A 16,404-nucleotide genomic window follows, 5' to 3' on the forward strand; every position below is an offset into this window, starting at 1 on the left:
ATGGTATGAATTACATCTTTCCCCTCAATTTACGATGGTAAAACATTAGCTTTCTCCCAACCAATAATATTTCCAGCAGGATCGTACTCACATACAATGTACAAACCCCAACCGGTACTTGTACAATCCTTGTAGGCACATCCAACTTTAGTAGAACCTTTCCAAACAACTTGAGTGAAGTGATTATACTCATTAGCTGCGGTGTAGTTATACGTTTCACCTTCATCGTACCAGGCCTTAACGGCACTAGGACCATCTTTGAAACCAGCAGCCAAGTTTTCACCATATTGACCATGAGTGTGAGTCAAAACACCAGAACAGTCGTAATTATCAGCATTGTTTTTGGCGTAGTTGTAAGTGTCAACGTCCCATGCTAAATCACCAGCTTGATGGAGTGCTCTGTATTGGTTGTGAGCGTCCAAGATGGCAGTGGCGAATGATGCATCAACGTCGTCGGAGTCTGCAATGGCAGCATAAATATCGGATGAAGATGAGGAGGCTGAGGATGGGACGGATTCAGCTGATGATGATGATGATGATGATGATGAGTATGATGGAGAGAATGAAGCGGTGGATGGTTGTGATTGTGATGAGTAGACAGTGGATGCAAGTCCTGTGGAGCTTGTAGATGGGGTAACGGTGTTGGCAGATGCAGCAGTGGTGGCAACAGTAGACGATGAGCCAGATGATGATGAGCCCGAAAACAAACCAGCTAATGTATCCCAGAAGCTTGACCCACTTGACCCAGTTGACGTACTAGTGGAAGTTGAAGAAGTAGATGCAGATGAATCTGAGGTTCCAAATAAACTATCCAAAAAGCTTCCAAATGATGATGCACTGGAACCAGAAGAGTTCCCAGAACCTTCCGATGATGATGATGATGAAGATGACGATGATGATGACTGAAGACTATTCAACAAGTCACCCCAAAATCCCGAGGAAGTGGTGGTTGCGGCAGCTGGAGCAGCAGCGGCGGTAGTTGCAGCTACATTGGAAGCTGGAGTTACTGCCAATGCAGCACTTGAAGCTGGTGAAACAGCAGCAGAGGCGGCTTGGTTAAGATTGTTTACACCAGCAGCACTACTTGGTGATGATGAAGAGTCTCCTGAAGTGACGGTTTGAATGACTGTAACAACTGCTGGAGCTGGTGCTGCTTGTAAAAGATTGGCTAAGCAGCACAACAAGACAATTTGAAGCTGACGGGAAAGCATTATTCTTGTAGTTGTACCGGTAGTTAGATGCCAAATCAAAGTAAGTTTAAAAATTCAACATCCTTGCATGGTTTTATACTTTTATTCTTCAATGAGTCTGTGTGAAAAAAAAAATTGTTGCAAAAATATAATTTACATTCCCGATTAGGAAATCTTTTTTTTTGACTAAAAAGGAAAAACTTAATTTTTGATTGCACAAAAGTTAAGTGTCTGAGCCCATGTCAATTGAAAAAGTGACCCCATACTAGTTAGTTGAAATTGTAAACATTCTAGAGCTACATTGGAGGTGGGGGAATACTTGTCGGGCGTAACCTTCATTTTTAAGCTTCCTTGCATGTGTATTACGAAATTGGGTATTTTTTTCAAAAAAAGGCTTTTCGAGGATTCACAAATACAAGATGGGGTTGTATTCTACAATTGAAAGGGGCGAGTAAGCTGTGAAGTGGGGTAGATAGGTTGTTCTGAAATGGTCCCACATATAGTGAATCTAGAATTGAATAGAATCGTTTATATGTCAAGTGTAGCACGTTTTTTTTTGAGTTATGTAGCGCTATTAAATTTTTTTAGTACTTACCTACAAATATCTCCTTCATAGAGGAAGCAATGACTTCTGCTACTCCACCACCGGTACATCGTACAATTATCTTCAACTCTTTGCCTTCTGTATCCAACCCTAAAAACTTGACAAGGACTCCGTAATTTGAATTCTGCGTGTGTATAATACCTGCACCAATGACATTGATGCCATAATTTGATTCTGTAAGCACAGTCAATCCAATTCTAGACATGGAGCGACAAATTTGGGCTGAGTCATGCCTATGGGATAAATGCACCAGGACGCTACTCTCACCCTTTTCGAGTCCTAAATGTTCACCAATTTGAGCCCATCTTTTTTCAAACTCGTCTTTTCCGCGAATAGGTGCTGATGTTAGTGTCTTTATAAGCTGAACAGGGAACTTCAAATTCAAATGGTTGAAAGAACCTCCACACATGAATGTGAGTGATATGATTGGATCTTCATTGTTTTCAACAATACCTCGAACTTTAACACTAATTGCCATATGGCCTTGGTCTACAATTGTAGACTCAGGTAATCGAGTAATATCAAGCAAGTACGAAGGATCTTCTGTGTTTGCCTTAGACTCAAGTTTAAGAATATTGAATCCAGTTATTGTCTCACCAAGCGTCTTGTGAGCATTATTTATAATTGCAAATTGGATCACAAACTGGCTATCACTTTTGATCAATCTATAGGCAATTTTAATGAGATTGCTTTCGTAAAATATACCAGCATCAAAATGAAGCATCCTATGGAATCCAGCATACCAATTGGTGGTGAGGGCACCATTTTGAGCACCCACACCATTACCAGCTGCTGCATTGCCATTTTCTGGCTTTGTCTTGATATTCTTTGCCAAAACTCTTGATTTGGATCTGCTGATCCCCGGTCTGTTTGATAAACCACCAAGCCTCTTAAGTAAAGGACTTTCTTGTTGATCAAATGCAGGAATTGGTTTAATTACCGTCTTTGCCAATCTAAAATCGGAATGAACTGTAGACAATTTTAAATATTCATAAGCCCTACTTTGAATTTCTAAATCCAAGGATTGTGTCTCCACTTCAAATAAATCAACAATTTCAGGAACAAAGTCTGCTTCAGGAAACTTGACAAGAAACTTGAGAAAGGTACTCAACAACATTGCTCTAGTGGATATTGACACTCCAAAGTACGCATCATAAAGCAAACGGAATTGTACACCGATACCACTTTCACTAAAGTCGTTTACTTCATGTCCAAATTCTCCCAATACAAAGGCTGCCACCTTGATCAAGTACTCCGACACCGGGGACTGAGCGTTTCCAAAGGGCTTCTTCATTAAATTGATAATCATTTTTGACGTTTTCTTATGCAAGTCGTCATTATTAACCACTATTTGGACAATTCTTTCCCATACCTCATTACTGATAAACCCAACACCATTTGCATTCGAGCCACCACCAATGGAAAGAAGTTTAAGCATTGTTGTCACATACCAAGTGGAATCGGTGGCAAACCGTTCCGCCAACACAGCAATCTTGATTGCCAATTCATGCTTTATTTGTTGGTCAGCATGGGGGAAGTAAAGCAACAATTCATTTAAAATGACTGAATATGTATCAGCATTGCAGATTGTGTAAAGCAAATCCAACGTTTTTCTTCTTACAGATATATCCTTATCCTTGAGTAAGGTGACAAAGACCGGCAAAATTTCTGCAAATTTATCTTTAGTGGACAAGTAAGGTGAATCCAGTCGGGCTGTTAGCTTTATCAATGCATCAAGTGCCAAGTACCTAGTATTTGTATCATGTGATATAATGAGGTTCAAGAGGGCATTAGATGCTCCCGCAATTGCCTCGGGAGACGCTTCTAGAAATACAGCCAATGATACGGCTTGAAACAAGATAGAGCTTCGTGAATTTCTATTGGGTAGCCCTTTTATGTGGTGTGAAGCATCTTGAATAGATTTGGACACTACTTGACGTAGTTGATTCAACGTGGCACCGTCGATTTGATCGGCTGAGAGTTGTGCTCCCTCTGCAGATACAAGAAAGTTGTTTTCGACAAATTGTAATAGCTTCACTATAAGCCATGGCGCTGGAGTGTCGTAGTAGTAGTACTCCGAGGGACACTCATTTAAAACTGTTAACGCGTAAAGCCTCTGTGCAACAGATGGAAGCACCGACCTCACAATTTGTGGTTTCACTGTTAAGATATAGTCAAGCAAAGGCACACTAGAGATCACCACCCCAATATCGTTTGACTCTTCCACTATCTTTAACAAGCGCGGAATCCAATTGTTATTCTTTATGATCACTTCTGGGTACAATTGAAGGAGTGATTTTAAGGTGATTAATGCTTTTTGTTTCACAATAGGTTTCTGCAATGGTGAGGTTGCTGAGGCAAACACAACATCAATGAGCTCAATCCATTGCATTGCACTTCCATCGTTATCGCTTACTGTAGCACCCGAGGCAGTGAAGCATGTTGCAATCATTTGTATTGCCAAACAGTTAACCTCCTCATCGGTAGATCGTAGGTCTTCTACTAAAAGTGGATGCACTACTTCTAAAATATGGTTCAAGTGTTCTTTTGAAGTGAATAAGGAGTTACTTTTGGGACTTTCATTGTTCAAAAGTATCGACACGGCAAGATAGCCCAATTTTTTATCACTATACGTGCTCGATTTAATCAACTCAATTGCTTCGTTCAACCCAAAATTGATCAACTCAGGACATCCCAGGATAAATATATAAATCACTTTGCAAATGTACTTTTTCTTTTGGGAAGTACTTAATGACGAGGAGGATTGAAATTTATTTTGTATTGCATTCGCTTCTGTGCGGATTTTCTTGTACTCTTCTTCCTGATCCTTTGAGTTTCTTAGATCAACTATGAATTGATGTAGACCCTTCATCTGGTTCTTTTGGAATTTCTCTTGTGGCTTCATTGGTAGATATAGAGGAGGAGTTTGTAGCTTGATTCGGATCAAAAGAACCTTTTTTGGGTCGTCGCGGACGTTTTTGAGTAGTTTTGTGACGCAAACAGTAACTTAGGAGAATAGACATAACACAACTGTCGAGGAGTGCCTAGTGGTTTAAGGAAGCTGCTTGCGTTGGGAGGCAGATACTTTTACGGGAGAGAATACAGCTTTACCCGTGGTGGGGTAAGCTTCAATTTTGTCTTTTCGAAGATACTACGAACCGTTGCAATAAGATCGGTCATATCATAAACTGTAAAATCTCTTCACACTGGTAAGGCAATGGAAGAACCAAGAGGTTAGGCCTTAATTGCCTCGACAAGATTTTCATGAGGAAAACTAACTTGATTATTCAAAAAGGGAGACCGTTGGCTCCCATATCCACTAACTACACATCCACTCGATGCTTCTTCAATCGCTCTTCGACTGCCCTTGGGTGCAAAAATATAAATGCTTTCCCTATTTAATTGGTCGTGTATATAGCACAAATAAGAGTAGATATTTTTTCATTGGCTGAGAGTAAAACCAAAAAATCGCATTTTGTTTGTTCTCTCCTGTGAAGTGAGAGTCAAAGCAAAAAACGAAAAACGAAAAAAAAAATTGAGAGAGACCCAACAGAGATTGAAACATATATCTATTCATCAACTCAACAATGTCATCCGTCGCCCAACAAGCTGCCAAAAAAGTTGATTTCGCCAAACTTATCAAAAGCTTGGGATTGACAGGCTCAACTGCATCCTCATTGACTGCCTTCAAAAAGAGACACGATGAGGCTAAGAAGGAATACATAGATTTGTCAAGTCAATCCACCGAAGTTGATTTCAACCACTACAGACAAGTCTTGAAGAACTCAAAAGTTGTTGATGAAATTGAAAGAGCTGTCTCTTCATTCCAACCAGTCACCATCGACGTTTCCAAGAACTTGAAGAATATCGAAATCTTTGAACAAAAGGCTATTGAAAATGCTCAATTGGCTGAGAAATCAGTTACCAAAGAGATTGCTGAATTGAAGGCTACCTTGAAGGATATTGAAAGTGCCAGACCATTTGATCAATTGACCGTTGATGATGTTGCCAAGGCTAGACCAGACTTGGACGACAAGACTGCTTATATGGTTAAGAACGGTAAGTGGGTTGTTCCAGGATATAGAGAAAAATTCGGTGACTTGGCTGCTATGTAGAAGAAACCAAAGAGGAATATATAAAAACGATACATTTGAATCTGTTTGTAGGAGGATGTGATTTTACTCTTTTTCTTTTTCTCTGTGCGGTATGCAATCGTCGAACACTTCCCAAGTACGGCAATATTAACTAACAGCAGTTAAGTATAGCCATGTCAATCACTTTTCTGTCATAGGTGCATTGATGCGTGTTTGACGAAAGCGTGCATTTCAACACGTAAAAAGCTTTTTCTCAAATTTTATTATTTTACTTGCAGCCGAGAAGATGTTTATCTTACGACCAAAAACTACAAAAAATTACCACTGCCCTTGAGCTTTAACCCTTCCACTCACTCCTGAATGCTGGTAACACAGCTAATAAAGCTAGGCTTAGCTCGCACCCACCCTATAGTCAAAAAGGTGTTGGCTCGACTGCTTCTTTTTGTGATAAAAGTGGTGAAATTATTACATTTTGTGGTGGTCAAATTTTACCAAGCAATACTTAATGAACGAAGTTTGAAACAGTTTGCAAAAGACTTTGGTGTGACTTTTCTATTCTGCGTGGCATGCTTATTGATAAATTCATCAGTCAACTACTTACCAAGACCAGACCGGATCTTTTTCAAGTTTCTCTACCGTTTTGACTCCTATTTTTTTGACGTTGGGAAACTGCCCTTGGGAGCAATCACAGGGCTTCTACTAACATGCCTAGGTGCTTATATTATTAACTACTTTTATTACAGCAATGAAGATGAAGAGCTTTTGCAGAGTTCAGTGTTGCCTCAACAAAACTTCCCGTTAAAACCATTACAAGTGTCATCACTTTTAATGCAAAATGGAAACAGTGGTGCTACTTCTTCGGCACCTAGTTCAAGACCATCTATGTCAACAACAGGATCTTCTACTTTGTCACCTGCTAGCGATTTGATTAATTTCACAGAAGAGGAAGAAATGTTTGAACTACATGCGTCCACAGCCGACCCAGAATACTACCATTTTAAACCTTTTCATATCGAAACGACCAAAGAACTCGTTAATCGGTGGTGGAGGAAAGCGCCAGTTATATTACTTTGCTCATGTTGGGTTGCCCTTAATGTGTTATTCCTCCTCAAACAACCTATATACAAGACTAAAAATATCATTGCTTGGATATTCCACGTCCCTGTTCATTTTATAGTGCCACCAGTGATTGGTACTTGGCTTTATATATGGCATGCCCCAGGAGCCTTGAAACTTTTCACATTTTGCTTGGGGATTCAAAATATAGTATTGTTGTTTACCTACTTGATTTTTCCCAATGCCACACCAACATTCATAAAGCTTTATGGGGATAACAAGGCTCCTACATTTGACATGATTTATAGCGACGGACAAGCGGTGCAAGATAAGAAATTTTCAATTTTTTACCACAAGGCTGTATACTACGCTACTCCGCTCAAGTTTGCATCATTCCCATCATTGCATTCTGCATTTGCATGTTTGATTTGCTTTTTTGTATGCCATTATTCACGCTGGTCCAGCTTCAGATTCCTAAGTTTTGTCAATGTATTTGGCCAATGGTGGGCAGATTTATACTTTGACCATCATTGGAGAGTTGATAACTTGGGTGGGTTGATTTATGCCATAATAACCTGGACGTTGTTGAAGAATTGGAACCATAGTTTGGCTAAAGTTGACTCAAAGTTTAGTAGAGCACGATCACAGGGAGATTTTGTGCATGGAAGCACTATGGGTATGCGACTATTTCGCAATACAAAGTTGCAAAAATTATTCGATCCTTTGTCTTAGTATATTTAATAGAAATGAATTATGAAAAACCGTAAACTATGCTATTAAAAGGTAAAAACTAGATAAAAAGTAAAAAAAAAGAATAGACAAAAATTGGTAGGACTGTTTATCAACAGTCAATCAACTCAACCACATCCAAAGTGACTGGATGACATTGGAATCCAATGGATTGGTCATACAAATTGTAAAAGTGACCAGAAGCGTATTGGTAGAATTTGGTGGAGTTTCCTAAAGCCAATTGACCATCTTTAGTAACTGACCAACCTGCAGCAAAAACAGCACCATGTTGAGGAGTAGGACCATCAAATTGAAATTGGTGACCAGACACAATACATCCAATTCTATCATCGGAATCACGCAAAATGGAATCTTGTAACGTCATACGTAATGTAGCATTGGTATAACAAGCAACCGAATACACTGGTGAGGCAAATTCATCATCATCATCATCATGGTGGTGGTGGTGGTGGACTTCTTTATGATCTTTTTCATCGTGGCCACCTTTATGGTTGTGTTGTTCATGACCACCACGCTCTTTGAAATCTCTATGTTCAGCATATGATTCTTGATGATGCTCCTCCTTTGATCTCTCATGTTCGTTGTAGTATTCCTTTTCAAAGTCCAAGTCATCATCTTTCAATCCGTGTTTTCCTTTGTAATGCTTTGAATGCTCGTCAAATGGTTTATCCTTGATATCTCCTCCCACATCAGCTTCATCCAACTCATCTCTCTCTGATAATACTGTTTCGAAATCTTTCTCCTCAAACTGCTTATCAAACTTACCATCAAAATGTTTGTCACCAACTTCATTGTCATATTTGTGGTCATGATAATCCTCTTCCTTTTCCCAACCCAACTTTTTCTTATCCTCATGATCACACAACTCTTCATTCACTTTTTGAACTTGACCATCAGTAATTTGAACAATAATATCCTTAGTCTTGGTTTCTTTAGGTGCTGGAGTGATAACAGATGTAACAAAGCTGGTAGTGATACTTCTCTCGATTGATTTAACCTCAGGTTCCAATAACTCGCCTTCAGTATTAACAATGTAAGGGTTGACAACGATACCAAATTTGAAAGGCAAAGTGGTAAAACTTTCTGGTAAATAATCACAACTTGGTTTGTACTTTGACCAATCTTCTCCAGTAGCAGGGATGTAGTAAGCTTGAATCAAGTTGATGGTGGCAAAAGATGCTAGTAAGCGTGGCATTAACATTGTAAAAAAGATGAACAGTGGATGAAGAAGAAAGTGGTGGATAAGTGTTGTCAAATTTCTGTAAATGCCTTCTAATTTATAGTGCCACAGATTGTTGCAAAAAAAGTTATGCGTACACAAACTTTTCCTGTAATGCGCGCTACCTTTCAGACAGCCAATTTGGGTGGCGTTGAAACACACCAACCATAAACATCAATCACAAGGGTGGGGTGGCGGCAGTAGAAGCGACATCTATCTAGTGAGTAGGGAACCCTCACCCTCTATGGCAGGTTATCAATAATAGTATGTAACCTCTCATGTGTTCAAATACGGTCCTAACATGGTTGATTTAAACCAGCAGCAACCTTTTCAGTTAGCTTAAGGGCCCTGCTCATAAAGAGCATCTCCTTCAACAACCATGCTTAAGTATATATGTGTAGTCATTACTTTCCCCCACCCCTGATGTGCTCTAGTCGAATGAGACAACACCAAATTTTGCTTACAAACGTGTTTTAGCCAATACACGACACAGTTTTAGAGAAAAGAATTTATATACCATTACATCAGTCATCAACCCCCTTTCTCTGTACTCCCTACACTCAAATATGTTTAGAAGAGCTGTTTTTAATACCAGGTTTACTCCTAGAATAGTATGTACTTAAAGAAAGAGACTATTGTTACCAGTTACTAACTCATTTAGAATCTCCAAACCAGATTCATCTCCACTGAAATTAGAGATGCCATATCAGGAGCAATCAAAGCCACCCCCGTTGTGCTATTCATGAAAGGTACTCCAGAGTTTCCTCAATGTGGATTTTCAAGAGCCACGATTCAAACCTTGGGACAACAAGGAGTGGATCCATCAAAATTTGCTGCTTATAATGTGTTGGAAGACCCGGAGTTGAGAGATGGAATAAAGGAATTTAGCTCATGGCCAACTATACCACAACTATATGTGAATGGAGAGTTTGTTGGTGGGTGTGATATCATTATGAGCATGGCTCAAAGTGGGGAATTGGCTGATTTCTTGGAAAAGGAAGGCGCATTGATCCCTGAAGAGAAGAATGATGTTGAAAGTGCTGACGTTAAACCAAATAGAAAGTAGATTAATGTATATAAAGAGTTTTCTGAGTGTGTCTGTCTGTCTGTCTGTAAGTCATCTCGCTACCAAGATGAGCGCAAAACAGATAAACTCTACAACTCGTGGTATGCCAAAATACATATTTGAGAATGGATTGAGGAAAGTCCTACCGTACTATGTCAACTACCAAACGCATGTCAAGCAAAGATGGGTGGGACGAACTTTGATTGAAACTTACACTAACGACTTTGGAGAGCCTATGGAAGGTGTCATTAACGATATACAAGAAGGCAAACTCTATATTGTGAACAATGTGGGAACATCTCTACCGAGCAAGACAATAACAGGATGGGATATTCTATCACTGAGAAAAGTGGAGAGCAAAGATGTTGTCCACCATTTAAAGCATAAACACGAACCAGCCATACCCTGGCAAGATATTCCAATTGTTTTCGAAAATGATGAAATTCTAGTTGTCAACAAACCAGCTGGTGTTCCAACCCATCCTTCTGGAAATTACATGCGGAATAGTCTCTCGGAGATTGTAAAGGAAATGTATGGGTTTGATTCAGTTTGGACTTGTCATCGTTTGGATAAAGTGACCAGTGGGGTGCTAATACTCTGCAAAAGTAAAGATTCGGCAATTAAATTTCTGAACTTGCTTCAAGATAAGAGGAATAGAGTGAAGAAGGTGTACTTGGCGAGGGTAAAAGGTGAGTTCCCTTCTGGCGAGAGAATTTACAAGTGCCCTATATTTGCAGTCAACATGAATGGGTATTTACAACCTGGAGATTTAGAGAATCTACAAGCAGATACAACAACGGTGTTTCAAAGATTGGTCTATAGTAAAGAGCTGGACGAAAGCATTGTCGAATGCCAACCAATATCGGGAAAATTCCATCAAATTAGAATTCATTTAAGAAACTTGGGATATCCGATATCCAACGACCACTTTTATAATCCAAGCGAGGCATCCAAGACCTATTTTGCAAAATCAAAATTGGAAATAGCCTTGTATGATAGGTTGTTTCAAGCATATCCAGAATTTAGAACAGGAAGTCAGGAGAGCACCCCAAGTAGTATCAACTTGTTGAAAGTGATAAATTGGGGTGACTCAAGTATACAGAAGCAGCTCCTACATCTCAAGCAAACCCATTCAGTGGATTTAAAATTACGAAAGTCGGAAGTATGCGCGGAATGCAAAAGACCATTGTTTGATGTGGACTATGTTGCAAACTCATCAATTTACTTGCATGCATTACGTTTCGAATATGACGAGAATGTCTTTGAAACGGAGATGCCATCATGGGCACACATATGTTAGCCTCATTTACTGTTAAACTTCTTCAAGAAAGGGAAACGTATCCTTCGATCAACAAGGCCCTTTACTCCATAGCTGTACTGTACGTTTTTCATTGGTTTACCTTTAGACTTGTTACCTCTCTTTAAATTCATCCATATCTTTTCATTATTTAGCACTTCAGCACACATTTTCTCCAAATCTCTCGCTATCACATCGTATTGTGTTTGATTAACAGGTACTTTGGCAACATGAAAGACAAAGATTCCATATAAGCGGTCTCTTTTTGAGTGACTTGAGAACAGACTCAATGAGCTAATGAGTAACTCTCTAAACTTCTTTTTTGACTTGGTTCTTCCACATGCTGATTGCATCGGCAGCGGCTTACTGGTGTAAAATTGTAGATCCTTGTATTTAGGTCTGCTTTTAAAACCCAGTTCCAAGTTTCTATCATTCAACATTGGTATCTGATGCATATTAAACACAAGTGAGATGTTGGATTTTCTGAAATTACAAAGGGGATGATCTCGTGGAAAGAATTGAACTGATAAAAACTGGTTTCTCATAACTGGGGGGAACACCTTTAGTTTGTATTGTCTTTGAAACTGCTGGTGTACAACATTATCGACTCCTCTTATTTCAGAACGATCTTTGGGAAAAGCCAGTGTTTGGAAGGGTTGAAGTATTTTGAGTTGTGGAAACCGCACTGGCTCAGCCTTGACAAGATCGTATCTCGATTTAATGGAAGAAAAGTGTACAGATTCAGGGACCTTCGTACATCTTGCTACGCCTTCCCCAGCCCTATTTAAAAACTTTTGAATCAAACTCATGTGTATTGAGTCTATTTACTTTTCTCTATTTTTTTTCTTTTCTCTGTATCTTTTTATTCCGGCTGCCACAACTTCACTGTAGTATCTGCGGTTGCAAAAATAAACAACTTCGGATTGCATTTGATAATCTTTGGGACCTGATTTGTTTTCAAGATATCACTGGATCTTGACAATGTTACCGGCCGCTCAGCATCTGGTTTCAAATCGCTTAAATCAAAGATGTGGATAATCGATTTGGGGTTACCTACGAGCAAGAATTTTCCACAAGGAGTGAAGGAGCAACATCCATCATAAGGGTATTCTGTTGACATCCATTGCGGATCATTTCTATAGGTTAACCGTACAATTGCCAACAATTTTCCCAGAAATGCATCCAAGATGTAATGCTCACGTGAATCTGTGGAGATTAATATGAGCTTGCCATTGTTGGAAAACTCCAACTTGTTCCACAATTGGTTCTGTAGACAAGGAATCGATATTTCCGCAAATGGACCTTTATCAAATGTCTTTAGGTCGTATAAGCCAACGGTACCACTTTGAGATCCATTTGAGTGCTTCCCTATTCCAACAATAATTCCTTGTGGGTCAAAACCGCAAACGGTATTCTGTCCCATGGATAGACTACCAGTGGCCGATGAGGACTTCAAGTCCCAAAACTTGACCGTTCCATCATAACTTGAACTGCAAAATGTATTCAGCACTGGGTTGACTTCAATGTTTGATACCTGAGCCTTGTGGCCTTTAAAGTAGCGAATATACTGATTTGTAGATAAAGAAAGGTATCTCACTGTATCATCAGTTTTTCCTTCAGTTGCGTCTACTGCATCAGGCGTTGATGCGTATAAACAATTGAGCCCCTCATGAGTGAACCTGGCAGAATGGGCACCATATTTCTGTGACTGTATATCCTTATAGTGTACTCCTTTATGACAATCGTACAATTGTATTGATTTATCAACCCCAGCCGAGATGAGATACTGGCCACTATCGTCAAAGTCTAGTGATGTGATCGATGTCTCATGGTGGTAATTGAATAACTTTGTGGGTTTAGATGAAGCTAGAGTCGGACCCGATATTTGAATCGTAGAGGAGCTTGAGGGCGCTGTCGGGTTCGTCAGGTGTGACCTGGTGCCATTTACTTTCAAAGACATTTATGACTTTCCGTGGTGCTTTTTTGATTTTCTTTTTTTTTTTTGAAGCGCAAAAAGTTTCATAGAAAATAGATTCTTAAAGCTAAACTATAAATTTACCATACATAATCTCTACCTACTGGCCTAAAAACTCTGATTCTTCCACTCTTGAACTCACCAATCTTGTACGATTCCTTCTTAACATGGCCTGAAGCATCTTGTTCAACAACTTTAAATTTCTCTTTGTCTGGGTTGTAGTCATAAATGACAGCTGCTAATGGATTGTTATCCAGCCCTTCACCAACAGTCACTGACTTGCTACCAATGATAGTTTTGTGTGTACTAAACTTGCCATTCTTGATCCACAAAATATCACCAGCTTTAATGTCATCAATTTTGGACACATTCGAATTGTTGAAGTTCTTGTAGATTGTAACTCCATACGATTTGTTTCCAATTGGAGGTAACAACTTGTGCTTCAATTGCGAGCTTTGGAAGACGCGAGTGATCAAATTGCCATCTAATTTAGAGCCAAGGTAATGAGCAGCTATGTTGACAATTTCACTACCTAATTGACGATGATTATTCTCCAAAACGTCCTTTTTGATTGGAGGAGCCGGTTTTGTAAACAGATTGGCCAAGCGAACTGTGCTTTTAGGATCACTTTCTTCAAACTCCAATTCAAAAATCAATTGTGATAAATCATAAAAAAGCACATAATAATCATGGAATACAGTAACTCTACCACCACGTTTTTTAATTTTATTTGTGTCGACCTCATAAATCAAGTCCACCCCAATTCTCGACACCAACGATTCTGGCAAATCCTTGTTTAACCACCACGTGGATGTTGATTTGATATTGGCAATTTCTATTTCCAACTGCTTCAGTGTAACCTCAGCCTCATTTTGATCTCCACCAATTCCCTTGAGTGACCTTGATCTTGAAACCGATTCAGTTGACTTTCTTGACCCCACAGATGCACCAGTTGATGTGTGCATCAAAGGAGGAACCTCAGTACTTGCTCTTGCTGGAGCTCGGCCAATGGGGACTGAAGGAGGTGGCGGACCTACCTCGGGAATTGGTGGTGGGTGCCCCGGAATCGGTGGGTTTGAAAAGGCAATTGTGTGTGCGCGAGGAGGTGCTGTGTGTTGCGGAGAGTTTTCAACCAGCTTGAACGCATCATCATCATCCTGTTCATCTTCGGAGCTGCTATCAATGTGACCCCTTTCTTCGACGTTAGCTAACAGTGATGGTGAGACTGGGATACGTGGTGGTTGCTGAGATGGTGAAGCATGAACAAGTGGCGGTGGTGGTGGTGGTGGTGAAGCATCGACAGGTGGAGGTGGTGGTGGAGGGTGTGATCTGCGACGGTCAGATTTAATTTCCTTTTCCAGTGCGTGTCTCTGTGGTATAGGTGGGGGAACTTCGACATCAACTGGTCTGGTTGGTGATGATGGCGCATCCAAATCTTCATCAGCTTCATAACCAGTACCTTCACCTTCCAATGGGCGATGCTTTTGAATCGAAATTGTATTCTCATGCCCATCATGAGTCCTATCGTCACCATCGTGCTCCTGTTTGTCAATATCCTTTTGGGTTATAAACTCCGCTTGATCAGAATCCGACGGTTCGTCGTCTTCTGCCATAGAAGAGCTTTCGTGGGTTACTCTTGTTGGGACCAGCGGGGCCGACATGGGTGGCTCCGGTGCAGTCAATTCTGCAGCCTTAGTTGAGTTTCTACGCCTGCTATCAGAATCGGTTGCATCTACTTCCGTTTTCGCATCCTTTGGATTCTTAGTTGCTTGTGCTGCCCCTGGAGCCCCAAATGGGGTGGCCATTCCCATCATTCCAAACATGTTCCTTCCTCCAGAAATCCTTGACATCCTTTCAACAAGCTTTTGTCTTTTCATTTCTTCATCCTCTTCCTCTTCCTCTTCCTCCTCCTCCTTCTCTTTTTCTTCTTGTTCCTCTTCGCCTTCCACATCTTCGACCTCCGGGGTGTGTGTGTGATCAACAACAGCATCTGACTCAACTTCATCTTCTTCGTGATCGCCTAGTTTGGCCTCCTGTCCTTCATTGTGAGAATGCAACTTTTCACTTGGTTCTCCCGGAGCAGAGAGTTCACTCTCTTCAGGTGGTGCAATATGTTGTTCCCCACTTTTCTGCTCTCTCAAATGCTTTACCCTTTCCCGCTCTTCGGCTTGCTTTTTCTTCTTTTCTTCTTTTCTTTTCAACGCAGCAGCTTCACGCTCGGCTTCCTCTTGTTGTTTCTTTTGAAGCAACGCAATCCGCTCTTTCAAGGAAATCTTGGGTCCAGCATCTTCATCGTCATTGTGCTCTCCTTGAGAAGTACTCTTGACAACATCCTCCAGATGCTTGGTTTCGTGGACAGGATGTGCCACCAAATTTGACTCGTCTCTTGGTTGAATCTTGGGAACGTAAGTGGATGTAGGAGCAGCAACAAATTGTTTCTTGATACTATATGGATCCTTTGGTTTTGAAAATGTCTGTGGGAGAGGCACTTTGCCGGCGGGACTAGTTGGTGGAGGCAGTGAACTCAATTTCGGTGGTGACGAGTGTGGAGCATCAGTAACCTTATCATCAGCATGCTCAATTGGTTCTGTAACAGGTTCTTGCTTCTTGATTGGCCTATTCGAGACGGGAATAGCGGGAGGCTGTAATACTTCAAAAAAGTTCTTTGGGAATATTCCCTCTTTGTTGTCGTATTCGCCAAACCACCATTCCTCATTCTCAATGGCCTGCACGGTAATAACTTGACCAACTTCGAAGTTCAAATCGTCTTCAACATCGGACGAATACTGGTATATAGCCTTGACAGTGAAAGGCGGTTTTGGGTCGGTCATATCTAGCAATTACTGGTATTGGCTATATTCTGTGAGTTGAATTGCGGCAATTGGTGTCGAATCACTAATTGAATTGAATAAGCCTTAAGTGAGAGAAAGCGAGAGTGCCGGATCCGACAAACTTTGGAATTTGGTTGTTTTTGTAAATGAGTACACTACCGTCGGCTACACTTCCAAGACGCATGTGACTTGCTTCTGACCCCCCCTTAACTCAATCCAAAAATAAATACATGCCCTAATGATACTCAGTGACTGCCTGATGCGGATAGGTGAAGAAGTAGTCAAGAACATCTTCTTTTACAGCTTTGACAGTTAGCCCACT

General features: G+C 40.4%; 6 protein-coding genes across 6 annotated transcripts; 3 read left to right on the forward strand and 3 right to left on the reverse strand. All coding sequences in view use genetic code 12, as the record gives it.

Annotated features, from left to right (window-relative positions):
• Nucleotides 1-29: 29 nt before the first annotated feature.
• Nucleotides 30-4,699, reverse strand: I9W82_005078 (uncharacterized protein; the record flags this gene model as incomplete). Its single annotated transcript, XM_067694217.1, has 2 exons — nt 30-1,168; nt 1,786-4,699. 2 exons carry the CDS (start codon nt 4,697-4,699, stop codon nt 30-32), a joined length of 4,053 nt encoding a protein of 1,350 aa, XP_067546560.1.
• Nucleotides 4,700-5,381: 682 nt separating this feature from the next.
• Nucleotides 5,382-7,676, forward strand: ATP7 (F1F0 ATP synthase subunit d; the record flags this gene model as incomplete). Its single annotated transcript, XM_067694218.1, has 2 exons — nt 5,382-5,853; nt 6,601-7,676. The coding sequence occupies 2 exons, from the start codon at nt 5,382-5,384 to the stop codon at nt 7,674-7,676; spliced, it is 1,548 nt and encodes a 515-aa protein (XP_067546561.1).
• A 109-nt stretch (nt 7,677-7,785) lies between these two features.
• Nucleotides 7,786-8,889, reverse strand: PIR32 (Pir32p; the record flags this gene model as incomplete). The annotated part of the gene is made up of 1 exon (XM_067694220.1): nt 7,786-8,889. The coding sequence occupies one exon, from the start codon at nt 8,887-8,889 to the stop codon at nt 7,786-7,788; it is 1,104 nt and encodes a 367-aa protein (XP_067546562.1).
• Nucleotides 8,890-9,479: 590 nt separating this feature from the next.
• Nucleotides 9,480-9,979, forward strand: I9W82_005081 (monothiol glutaredoxin; the record flags this gene model as incomplete). The annotated part of the gene is made up of 2 exons (XM_067694221.1): nt 9,480-9,524; nt 9,575-9,979. 2 exons carry the CDS (start codon nt 9,480-9,482, stop codon nt 9,977-9,979), a joined length of 450 nt encoding a protein of 149 aa, XP_067546563.1.
• Nucleotides 9,980-10,082: 103 nt separating this feature from the next.
• I9W82_005082 (uncharacterized protein) lies at nt 10,083-11,279 on the forward strand (the record flags this gene model as incomplete). Its single annotated transcript, XM_067694222.1, has 1 exon — nt 10,083-11,279. The coding sequence occupies one exon, from the start codon at nt 10,083-10,085 to the stop codon at nt 11,277-11,279; it is 1,197 nt and encodes a 398-aa protein (XP_067546564.1).
• Nucleotides 11,280-11,281: 2 nt separating this feature from the next.
• Nucleotides 11,282-16,082, reverse strand: I9W82_005083 (uncharacterized protein; the record flags this gene model as incomplete). The annotated part of the gene is made up of 3 exons (XM_067694223.1): nt 11,282-12,025; nt 12,265-13,122; nt 13,341-16,082. 3 exons carry the CDS (start codon nt 16,080-16,082, stop codon nt 11,282-11,284), a joined length of 4,344 nt encoding a protein of 1,447 aa, XP_067546565.1.
• Nucleotides 16,083-16,404: the final 322 nt, after the last annotated feature.

The sequence above is a fragment of the Candida metapsilosis genome, assembly GCF_017655625.1.
Source record: "Candida metapsilosis strain BP57 chromosome Unknown scaffold7, whole genome shotgun sequence".
In the NCBI taxonomy this organism is placed as follows: Eukaryota; Fungi; Ascomycota; class Pichiomycetes; order Serinales; family Debaryomycetaceae; genus Lodderomyces; species Lodderomyces metapsilosis.